This window comes from Eurosta solidaginis, chromosome 1 (genome assembly GCF_040869045.1).
Source record: "Eurosta solidaginis isolate ZX-2024a chromosome 1, ASM4086904v1, whole genome shotgun sequence".
In the NCBI taxonomy this organism is placed as follows: Eukaryota; Metazoa; Arthropoda; class Insecta; order Diptera; family Tephritidae; genus Eurosta; species Eurosta solidaginis.
In genome coordinates, this window is record NC_090319.1 from 54,021,955 (window position 1) to 54,034,562 (window position 12,608).

The 12,608-nt window shown below is 37.5% G+C and overlaps 1 protein-coding gene across 3 annotated transcripts in view; it reads left to right on the plus strand.

Annotated features, from left to right (window-relative positions):
• LOC137253459 (uncharacterized) overlaps nucleotides 1-12,608 on the plus strand; it is a 146,652-nt gene that overhangs the window by 111,099 nt on the left and 22,945 nt on the right. The window contains exons 5-7 of one of the 3 annotated variants that reach the window (XR_010953805.1): nucleotides 6,582-6,710; nucleotides 6,772-7,022; nucleotides 10,186-11,840. The exons of 1 other annotated variant lie outside the window; for it this stretch is intronic. Coding sequence is in view for 1 of the 2 variants with exons in the window: in XM_067790415.1 (XP_067646516.1) it covers nucleotides 6,582-6,710; nucleotides 6,772-6,933 (291 nt within the window). In the remaining variant the exon portion in view is untranslated. Of the gene's footprint in view, nucleotides 1-6,581; nucleotides 6,711-6,771; nucleotides 7,026-10,185; nucleotides 11,841-12,608 lie in introns of those variants that run through there. One more of the 3 variants, XM_067790415.1, reaches the window with a different exon arrangement.

Below are 12,608 nucleotides of genomic sequence, written 5' to 3' on the forward strand. Positions count from 1 at the left end.
AGAGTATTTTTCACTGGAGCATTAAGTTTGTCCGAATTTTACGCACCGAAAGAGTTAAAAATAATTTTCCGGATGTTGTACCGAAATTATCCGTAAAATGATATCTAAATTCCCAAAGAGATCACGAAATAACCCCACAACAACCCTCATTCAAGCCGACTGTCTCGGATACGAATGTCATTGATTTTGTATCGAAGCATGCTGGTATCGATAGCAAACATTTTTCGTGTCGTAAGTTGGTAAAAAAGGTTGTCCCGCTGGATAGCCTGGAGAGCATCAATTTCAAACGCGGTGTCACTACGGCATTTTATGACCGCATTCTCAACCCTAATGTCTGGTCAGCTGATGTCTTTCAACACTACGAATGTCAAACCAACGACAGCTAGCTGTAGCAGCTCGTTCAGTGTTAAATGCTCTACACATCCACTTTTATCAACATGGTTTTGTTGCTGGACTCTCTTCTGTCACTAACTTGGGCTGCTTTTCTAATTGTTGTATCTCCGCATTCAAGGACGGATCTCAAGTTGATGCTATATACACCAACATCTCGAAAGCTTTTGACAAAGTCTCCAACCACATCCTCTTATATACGCTTGAGTGTATTGGCTTCCACCCAGTGTTCTTACGTTGGTTAGAATCCTACCTAACGAATAAGCTCATGTGCGTTATTTGTTTTTTATTAATGATATTGGTTTCTGCTGCAAAAACTCCAGTTTCCTTCTCTATGCTGACGATCTTAAACTCTTCCGTAGAATCAATTCCCCTTTGGATGCCTCCCTTCTGCAAACTACCTTAACAATCTGGTTGGCTGGCGCCGTACCAACAATATTTTCCTCAATGTGAAAAAATACTTCACTATATCATTCCACATCCCATTCCTCATCCTATGGCATTTCAGGCGGCCAGTTGGCGATATTCACCGTATATATTGACCTAGGCGTTGTCTTTGATTCCAACTCCTGCCAAAGGCCTTCAGAAATCTAGCTTTCCTTCGCAGATATGCAAAAGATTTTAGAGAACCTTATGCTACGAAAGCCCTATGCATCTCTTTGGTGCGCTCTAAATTACAATATGCTTCCATTATTTGGAACCCTGTCTATAGCAGTCATTCAGCTAGAGCAGAAAGAGGTCAACGAAAGTTTGTTCGCTTTGCCTTATGCTCTTTAAATTTTGATGATCCGTTGCCATCTAATTCTTCTCGTTGCAAACTTATCAGTTTGCAATCACATGAAACAATGAGAACGGCGCAGCTGGTCATGTTTGTCTATGACCTCATTGCAGGCTCTTTGGACTGCCCAACTCTTCTTGGCAATATACCGTTGAATGTGCCCCTAAGAACTCTTCGCTCATTTCTACTGTTTTATTTGTCTGCTAGTCCGGCCAATTAATATCAATTTAATCCAATCTTCCGCGCCCTCACCGAACTTAATAGACTCTTAACAGTTGAGAATATTGATTTCTCTTTGTCCAGACACCTTCAAGTCAGCTATTCACCCTTATTGTCATTGTCGTCGTCGTCACTGAACTACGACGTCTCACGACGACATGTTAAATTCGGTATTGCCGTTGTCGTTTTCGATAACTATTGACGACTATCGACACATGTTTGGTATTAAAAAAAAAAAAAAAAATGTAAGGCGCGATAACCTCCGAAGAGATCTAAGGCCGAGCTTCTCTTCCAATTTGCGTCGTGCTCCTCTTGATTTTTCCCTACAAATTGGCCGGACGGGACCTACATGTTTTATGCCGACTCCGAACGGCATCTGCAAGGCAGATGAGTTTTCACTGAGAGCTTTTCATGGCAGAAATACACCCGGAGCGCTTGCCAAACACTGCCGAGGGGCGACCCCGCTTAGAAATATTTTCTTCTAATTGAAAAATCTTATTTCTAAAATTTTGATGTTGCTTGTTTGGTATTAGCTAAGCAAATTTGCTGTCGTCGTCGCCCTCACACGGCGCCATTTGTGTCGACGCGGTTTTTACTGACGACAGAAGGAAAATTTGTAAGTAAAACATTTTTTTTAATTAATTAAATATACATATATGTAATATGCATTGTTTTTTTAGATATTCAAAATGAAAATAACGAGTGCGCAATAATTCGAGGTTCTTGTAGCTGGACTAGAAAAATTCGAAGTTATTTCTGATTTTTTTTCTATTGAGTCTAAGCTCCTCTTTATTATTTTCGTCACTAGAGCTATAATAAAACATTTTTGTAAAATCTTGAAAAGAAATATTTAAACAAATCACAAATCGCGAAAAAAGATACAGAAATAGTAAAAAAAATCGAACAGCTGATCCAGAATTGACAGAGATGGTATATTTTCCTTTCGTTTTATCGATAAATTGTCGTCGTCGTCTCAACAAGCTAAAGCGCCAAATACACGACACGAACATTTCCGCGAACATTCCGCAATCTTGTTCGCAGCTTTGGCCATACACCATACGAACTTTTGGCCGAACATTAGTTATCTTTCAGACAGCGATGAATACGGACAACAATTGTGCTGCAGCAATATTGCTCGCTGTGGCAATTAAGCGTAAAAAAAAGAGAGAAGATCGCAAAAAAAGAATTTGGTGCAAAGAATGATTTAAAAAACGAGCAGTTCTTGGACAAAGTGATCTCATTAAAGAACTGGAATTCACGTCACAAAATGATTTTAAAAATTACGTTCGTATGAGCAAGGCAACATTTGACCAACTTTTACTTATTTTTTTTTATAACTGTATCCTTTGTGGCATCAGGATCTACTTCTTTTAATTTTTCGATTAAAGTCGCATAATCATTATTCTTTTTAATTCTATTACAATAATCTTTGCTTTTTACTTGCCACAATGATGGCAAAGATTTATACATTTCAATAAATTCACTCAGAAATTTTTTATTGTCCATTTTACTTTTCCGCGCACGTCTGTTCCGTTCAGAAATTACTACGATTATGAGCTATTTCGCCATACACGCACGAACAGTTCGCGCAAATGTTCGCCAAAAATTAAAATATTTTGATTTTTGGCGAACATTTGCGCGAACTGGCAAACACCACCATACACGACAGAAAAGGTCGCAGAAACATGACATAACGGGAATGTTCGCGGAAATGTTCGTGTCGTGTATTTGGCACTTTAGCCAATACCGATTTGGTGTCGAAGTGACGACGACGTCGATACGATGTGACGTCGACTGAAATACGACGACGATGTCGACGACGGCAATGACAATAAGGGTAATTAATATTTTCTTAATTTGACATTATCTTCTATTTATGTTTACTGTTTTATTTGTAATTGAAATATTATGTTGGCTGTTATATTTCGTTTAAATTTTTTTATTTATTTTTTATATATTTTGAACTAAACTAAATATCGAAATGATTCTGAGAGCAACCCAAAAGAATTCTGAAATATTCATGAAAATATAACGACACAAATCCTTTATTTTTTGGAGATACAATCCTGAAATATTTCGGACATAAAATCATTTCCGTGAACTGAGGTCTGGAAGTTCGTGATTTGTAGATAGTCCAAAAATGCCCCCGAAATGGTCTCGAAATCGCCCCTTAATTAATTTTAAAACAATCCCGATATAATACGAAGACGATGACGAAATATCGGAAGATAGAAAAGATGCGAATTTATCTCGAACTAGTCCGAAAACAATTTAGAATTAGTAATAATAATACAAGTAATACGATGATGATTTCGAAATATCGATAGGTAACCCTGAAAAGATCGATAATTTATCTGTCGATATAATCCCAAAATCAATACTGAAAATTTCCTAATGAATCCCCAAAGTATCTTTCTGAATTGCAAGCATATACCATATACTATTCGTCTAAAGCAAATAGAATCAGTGTTGTTAAAACGTTTCAGGATTCAGGAGAGTTGACAGGCATTCGGTTCCAGAAGGTGCAAATGATCCGTAGATGGCCACGAAATGAACGCGCAATCGTCTCGAAACTGTCCAATAATATCCCCTAAATTATCTAGAACTATTACGAAGACGATTCCGAAATATCGGGAGATAATTCTGAAAGGTTGCGAATTTTCAACAGAAACTGTTTGTTCAGCATTTCATTTCTCCCTAATGGGGAGTACTCTCGCCTCATTGTGTAGGTGGTGTTCTGGTGACATAAGAAGACAGCCCGTAGCGGTTTTGAGGGCAGTATTTTGGAAGGCCTATATTTTCTTCCAGTGAGTAACCTTTAGGCTTGGCGACCATATCGGGGGCGCGTAGCATGCAATCGGCCAGAGCGTTTCTTTGTCTTTACCCCAAGTGTTGTCGGCAAGAGATTTTTAGGATTTTATTACGGCTCTGGATTTTAGGAACAATTGCGGTTGCATGCTCTCCAAAATGTAGATCCTGATCGAACGTCACACCCACGCTTATCGATGTGTGGGCCCGGGCCTTTGGCCATTATTGTGCAGTCATCGGTGAAGGTAACTTCGATATGTAGAAGAAGTTAAACAGAAGTGGGGATAGGACACTACCTGTTTATTTCTTATGAGTTAAGATGTTATGTTCCTGAATACAAGTTGGTGTTGTTGTTGTATTAACGATAAAGACACTCCCCGAAGGCTTTGGGGAGGGTTATCGATGTTGATAGTCCTTTGCCGGATATAGATCCGGTACGTTCCGGTAACAAAGCATCATTAAGGTACTAGCCCGACCATCTCGGGAACGATTTATATGTTCCATGTGAAGCTTGGGGTCTCGTAGTCTGTTAATGAACGGGATTCGCCGCGGGTGGGGGAGGTTGACAATTGAGTTGGAGAAGCTATATATTTCGCTGGCAACCCCTTGAGAGGGTTGCGCTACACAACCGCTTGAATCGCCCTGAATACAAGTTATTCTTCTTATCGGTTCGTTATAAGCTTGTCTACGATAGAGTCTTCGGCTTCTTATTATTTTCTTATCGGTTCGTTATAAGCTTGTCTACGATAGAGTCTTCGGCTTCTTATAATTTTCTTATTGGTTTGTTATGGACGGTTTACAGAAGATTTAACAATTTTATATTGAAGCTTAATCCGATGAGCCTTTGTTAACAAATCGATAGCACGCCGTTAACAATTTGGTAACACATCGATAAGAAATCGAAAATCTTCGACAAAAAAATTAGGTAAAGCATATACAACTTTTCAATAACACATCGATAGTACGCTAATAGCAAATCGATAACTACGATAAATGACCGGTAAATTTTCGATAATAAATCGATAACTTTGCTATAACATTGCGATTGTTTTTCGATTACTTTTTGATAACATATCGATAGCCTTTTAATAAATAAACGATAGCTTGTTTACACCTCCTTGATAAAAAACGTTTATATTCCGTTCCTTGCCTTGAATTGTTCCCACACTATGCCAGAGTGGTATTAGACCACTTACTACGCCGACACTACACACTACGCTTACATTCTGCATCCCCCCATACCGTGAGCAACGATGTTTACACATCAAAAATGCTACTGGCTACGGTATTAGCTATCTGTGCGCCAAATCTCATGCGAATTCGACCACCGGTTTTGGCTTGATTTGAGTCACAAAAACAATTATCTGAACCAGGGACGGAAAATAATAATTATTATTTATTTTTCGGAGTCGAAAAAGTCCGGGTCAAAAAATTGTCCTAGGTGAAAATGTTTGAGTTCTCAGGTATCCCTATAGTAATATCATGTCGAATCATGCATCCTTTTTATTTTTCGAACTTTTTCCATAAAAGTCCACATATAAAAGTAAAATCGGTATTTTTCTTTTTTGAGTCCGATAGAACTAGTTAAACTCGGGCTTTTAAAAATAAAAGTCCGGAAATAAAATTATCCAGACTTTTATTTTGTAAGGCCAAAATAAAAATCCGGCCGAAATCTGAAATTTTTATTTCGGATAAGCCGTTTCTTTGTTATCAAGCCGGACTTTTATTTTGGCCTTAAAAAATAAAAGTTCGGATTTGACTTTTATTTCCGGACTTTTATTTTTAAAAGTCCGAGTTTAACTAGTTCTGTCGGACTCAGGTATTAAAAATCGGAAAATAATTTTTATCTTGATCCAAATATATTAAAAGTCCAAAATTAATAGTTTTGCAAGGAATTGGCGGCGCCACCGTGGTGTGATGGTAGCGTGGTAGCGTGCTCCGCCTACCACACCGTATGCCCTGGGTTCACGACCCAGACAAAGCAACATCAAAGTTCTAGAAAGAAGATTTTTCAATTAGTAGAAAGTTTTTCTATTAGTAGAAAATTTTTCTAAGCGGTGTCGTCCCTCGGCAGTGTTTGGCAAGCATGCCGAGTGTATTTATGCCATGAAAAGCTCTCAGTGAAAACTCATCTCAAATCAAGAGGAGCACGACGCAAATTGGAAGAGAAGCTCGGCCTTAGATCTCTTCGGAGGTTATCGCGCCTGACATTTATTTTTTTTTTAAGGAATTATAAAAGGAGTAATAGTTTCCGTCCCTGATTTGAACATCCAAACATCTAGCCTTTTAAATTTATATTATTAACAGAACATAAATTCCAAAATAAACAAACTATATATTTACTTTATTGTTTTTTTTTTTTTTTTTTTTTTTTTACCTCAAATAGTTTTTGCGTAAGCTGAATCGACAGGAACGTGTCGTAGAAGAAGTGAAATTAGTATTAAAGCCACGTTACAACAAGAAACAAATCACAAAAGAGGACTACAAAGAAATTATGCGAAGAGCAGTGCCAAAGGTATGTTAGCCGAAATTATATATGCATTTTTTTAAATTTTCATCAATTTTTGTATTCACAGATTTGCCACAGCCGTTCGGGTGAGATTAATCCACATAAGATCAAGAATCTGATTGACGCCTACGTGAGGAAATTCCGTGCAAAGCATAAGAAACTAAATCTGCTAAACACGGGTCAAGTAAGCAGTGCTGTCAAATGTGCAGCATATTTGAAGAAGCTGTAAAGGAGCAAAAAAGGAAGGAAAGACTCAGCATTATCTTTTTATATATACATACTAGATACATACCTACATTTATGTATTTTACTCAACGGGTATGTATTAATATCGTCGCCTTTATGTCAAAAACATGAATATGTAAGTGCCGGAAAATCAAATTTACATGCCTCTTTTTGTTATAAATCAAGGAATCCTTAACCCCGCTCAACCTACACATCCATTCATAAATTGCCAACATCTAGATTCAGAAAATTGTTATTTCAAATTAATGCGATCAATAAGAAATTGTTTTAGATGAATTTGCTTTGAAAGTACACATGCGTGGCAAATATACATTGCGTGTGTCAGAGTCTACACTGAACAAGTTAAAGCACTTTGTAGTATCGAGATCTTCAATGACGATATATGTATATAGAACGTTATGTTTATTATTCTATATTTATTAATTCATTAATTCAAATAAAACTTAAAACTAAAAACTAAAACTAAGAAGAACAAAGTCGTGTCTTCAAAGGAAAAATCCAGAATTATAATGATGCGTTGAAATTCAAAGTATAACTAGACGTTGGCTGTAGTTGCTAAAACTCAGCTGTTCTATGAGGTTGCCACATACTGCTGCAGGGTCGATTTGGGTAGTCACTACACCACCCCCTTTCCAGAAAATTCGCCGATCTTTGGGAACAAATTCCGCAGGTTAACCATGCTGTGACGTTTGTATTGTATTGGTCGAACGGTCTCGAAATGCCGTCGTAGTTCTCGTAAAAAATGATGTTGGTTGTTTGAAAATAATTCCTTGGTTTGTGTTTGCAATTGCGTTCGCGTATGTGTATGCGTTGTCGATTCCTTGCTTTGTTTTTGAAAATCCACCAACACGTCGTAGTGTCTTAGGAAATCCGCACCTATTATAGGATGCGCAACGTCGGCGATTAAGAAACATCACTTAAATGGCCGTCGTAGGCCGAGCTAATGTTATCTGTCGTTTGCCGAATGTATTAATTGTAGTATTGTTTGCAGCAACCAGTTTCATTGCGTTTGGTTGCGTACACTCATCGTGACGTTTGGGTACCACCGAAACTTCAGCGCCCATGTCGATGAGGAATTTCATTGAAAACGTTCTGTCTCGAATGTATTAATTGTAGTGTTGTTTGCAGCAACTAGTTTCATTGCGCTTGGTTGCGTACTCTCATCGTGACGTTTGGGTACCACCGAAACTTCGGCGCCCGTGTCGATGAGGAATTTCGTTGAAGACATTCTGGTTCAAATGTAAAGGCGGCTGAAGTTCATATCCTCCTCCGACATAGCCGCTTTGTACGGAGGGCTGACTAGTTTTCGGAAAGCTTTGGTGTGAAAGCGCATGGTGGCCGACACTGTGTTGCGCTCTTGCCGAGTGATTTGTTGTGGAAGTGTTTGTTGACCGCCGTTGTTGCCTTATTGTTGAGTATTTACCAGCAGATTATTGCTAGGCAATTGTTGCTGTGGATTTACAATTTGGCTTTGTGGAGCCAAAGCATGCATTTGTACGCTTCCAACGTGACTGGGATCATTACGATTTTGCGCTTGCTGCGAGCGTTGGGATAAATTGGATATATTTGGTGAATTTTTCGTTTGCGCATCACGGATGGATGAGAATGTGATATAGTCTGTGATTTTTGCAAATGTTGTTGCTGATGGCACGCTGATTGTTGTGTCGTTGATTATAATGCACATCGTTACCACGTACATTTTGCCACCCTGGCGCGCACTGCGTTGCTTTTGTGCGAATTCCATAGGTGCTTGTCTTCCATCAAACTGATTGATGGTTTTAATTCTGTTGTCGTCCGGCTCGCAAAAATTATGTTTATCATTCTATTGTCGTCGGGGTCACCAATTATAGAATGTTATGTTTATTATTCTGTATTTATTAATTCAAATAAAACTTAAAACTAAAAATTAAAACTAAGAAGAACAAAATCGTGTCTTCAAAGGAAAAATCCAGAATTATAATGATGCTTTGAAATTCAAAGTATAACTAGACGTTGGCTGTAGTTGCTAAAACTCAGCTGTTCTATGAGGTTGCCACATATTGCTGCAGGGTCGATTTGGTTAGTCACTACATGTACATAGGATGGCAAAATAAGATGATCGATTAACGGCAAATATTGCTTAAAGCCTACCGTTACAATGGCTTCTTTTTTTTTGTATGGGCATCAGTCCGTGAAATGATTGTTAGCAGAATCCTCTACCGGCCATAGCCCACTAGAAATTTTTTGAATTACTTCAAAAAGAAAATTTTTGATTTATATAATAAATAAAACTTCAAATCAATATAAATACATTTTTTAAAAATAAAATTAATTTATTATACGTTTGAGGTAATTATACAGCAGGTTCACCATAATCCTGTACTATTTATTTTTATTTTCAATTGCGATTGTGACTGAACAGTGAGAGAAAATTACTCTAAGCGTAATCGTAATTCACCACCCCAATCAGCTAAGCAGACACCAAAGGCGTTTACATAACATGTGCAAACATATGTTGTTGTTGTTGCAGCAGTGCTTCGCCCCATCCAATAGGTGCGACCGATCACAAATTGTAATCAATATCTTCTAACGGGAGTCCAAGGAAACTTGCTGTTTCAACAAGGGTGGACCATAATGTGAGGGGTGTTAGAGGCGTTGGTTCCACATTACAATTAAAGAGATGGTCGGGGTTGATTCTAACATAACCTGTTACAGTGTCCAGATCTAAGTTGAGCTAGAGTGACTCGCGTTTCCCTGGGGAGTATGCGTTCCTCTTCCGCAAGTTTTGGGTACTGTTATTTGAGTACTGGATTCACCGGGCAATTCCTGGCATAAAGGTCCGATTCCTGTTTGTGGAGTTCGCTGAGGACCTGTTTGTGTTTTTGGCTTCATACGGCTGAGTTCTCAGAGCCGTATTTCCTCATAATGCTTACAGAGATCACTCCTTAAGCCCCTGGGCGGTGTTGGCCCATCAATCAGATGTCTGTTGGGATGCCCAGGTTTCTGGGTCTTCAACAGGAACTGTTTGGTTAGCATCTCATTTCTCTCTCTGATGGGGAGTATTCATCACCTTTGTTGTTTCCAATTGGACTCAGTTAACGTGACTGAATGTTGAATAGTTCATCATATGATGAAGCCTTTAACAAAAAATTTGTAAAATTTGCGCATTCATGCTTTTGACAAGAGAAAACGATATGCATATTAAAAAAGTAAAGGAAAAATATTTAATTTAAATTTATGGTATTTAATTTTACAGATAAATAAAGTCGCAGGAGTTTTATACACACAAACGTGTGCTTAAGTAAACGCATGCAATATACATACTTACATAAAATATATCAACGTTAGTAAGTACAAACTTACATATAGCACACCTAGAGACCTTAAAGGAGCTAACTCAAAAATCAAGAGTTTTGAAGTTATGCATTCTATCGGGTTTCCGAACTCAATACTGACCAAACGTCATAAATCACAACTCACCGAGTAAATTTGGCATTAAAACTGAAGTTGCTCAGAGTACAGAGGTTTTTCGAACGTTCTTGACGCTGAACGCTGTTTAAATCCATGTGTGCTTCTTTATGTTTGAAACCAATAGACGTGAACGGAAAATGGTGCGTCCCGTAGAACAAAAACTTTTGCAGAAACTTATTATAGTTAATTTAAAGTTGAACGCATAGTTAAATATGAAACGACAACAAAAAATGTCAAAAAAAAATTTTTTTTAATATTTCGACTATTATAAGTGCTTACGCTAAACAATTTGTGAACATGAAAGATTATTTATAAATTATTATACATTAGACTGGGTCGATTTATTAACCGATATCGCGCCATCGATTTTTCGATAGGATTTGGGCTCAGGAAAAAAAGTTACACTACGCATACCCAAAAAAATAATTTTCGAGCCTGCGAAATTTAATTTTTTTACTTTTTTCGGCTTTGATTTTTAAGGTTTTTTTCATGACCTACCAAAAAAAATTTTCATTTGATTCTAAAATTTTCATGTATACCCTGTCCGGCCCAAAAATGTACGCTAAAAACGTTGGCGATAACAGTTTTTGAAAAAAAAAAATATATATATATAATATTTTTGGGTCGGACAGGGTATCATATGAAAAAAACCTTAAAAATCATAGCCGAAAAAAAAAAAACAAAAAAATGATATTTCGCAGGCTCGAAAATTATTTTTTTGGGTATGCGTAGTGGAACTTTTTTTCCTAAGCCCAAATCCAAAAATCGATGGCGCGATATCGGTTAAATTTCGTCCATACAAATTGACCCACCCGATTATACATACATCCATACTTATTATTTACATGCATACATTATAAATATGTAATTAGTTAAATTTCAGCAACGCATAGAATGAAGTTTGCTGTTTACATATTATAATTTAATGACACATGCGTAAATTTGTATCATTTGAATTTTTTACATACATATACTTAACCCAAAAAATATTTAAAAATTTAAATTTGAAAAAAAAAAAAATGTTTGAAACTTAACACAGAAAATTCAAAAAAAAAAATGGTCTAGAAAAAACAACAACTATTTAGTAGTAATATTAAATATCGATATACATACATGCATACTAATACTGCATATATGCATACTCTTACTGCATATAAAACATATGCATACATACTTATATTGTTTATCATTAAGACCATGTGAGCAGCACTTTATTTGAACGTGTATAACTATTTTTTTTTAATTATTGTACTGCTTATTATTACTTTTATTTTGTTTTTGCTGTAACACACTAAACTTTTTTAGCCACCATCAAAGTGGTTGTATTAGTGTGACACACTATTTCAATTAAATGCAGTAAACTTTGAAATTCATTAAAAATGTATAAGTATATATTATTATAAAACAATAAAAATAAATTAATAAAGAACTAGAACAAAATATTTTTGTGTAATTAATTTTACTAGCAGAGCTGAAAGATTTAGTGTTCAAAACTCGGAGCTCATACAACTTTATTTGCCTCCCTACTACCCTCCAGCAGCCCCGCTACTCAGCAAACCACAACAAGCACCCTCTGCTGCTGTTGTTGTTGTTGTAGCAGTGCTTCGCCCCATCCAATAGGTGTGACCGATCACAAATTGCCATCAATATTCTCAAGCGAGAGTCGGAGGAAACTAGCTGTTTCAACAGGGGTGGACCATAATGAGAGAGGTGTTAGAGGCGTTGGTTCCACATTACAATTGAAGAGATGGTTGGTGTCATGTGGGGACACGTTGCAAGCAGGTCATACATTTTGTATGTCGGGGTTGATTCTGGATAGGTAAGAGTTTAACCTGTTAAAGTATGCAGATCGAAGTTGAGCTGGAGTGACTCGCGTTTCCCTAGGGAGTGTGCGTTCCTCTTCTGCAGGTTTAGGGTATTGTTGTTTGAGTAAAGGATTCACCGGGCAATTCCTGACATAGAGGTACGATGCCTGTTTGTGGAGTTCACTGAAAACCTGCTTGTGCTTTTTGGTTTCATACGGCTGTGTTCTCAGGTGCCGTATTTCCTCATAGAGCCTACGGAGGTGACTCCTCAAGCCCCTGGGCGGTGTTGGCCCATCAATCAGATGTCTGTTGGGATGCCCAGGTTTCTGGGTCTTCAACAGGAGGTTAGCTGCTGCTCGCACCCTATGGCGCCACCAGCTCATACGGCTGCTCCTACTCAGGG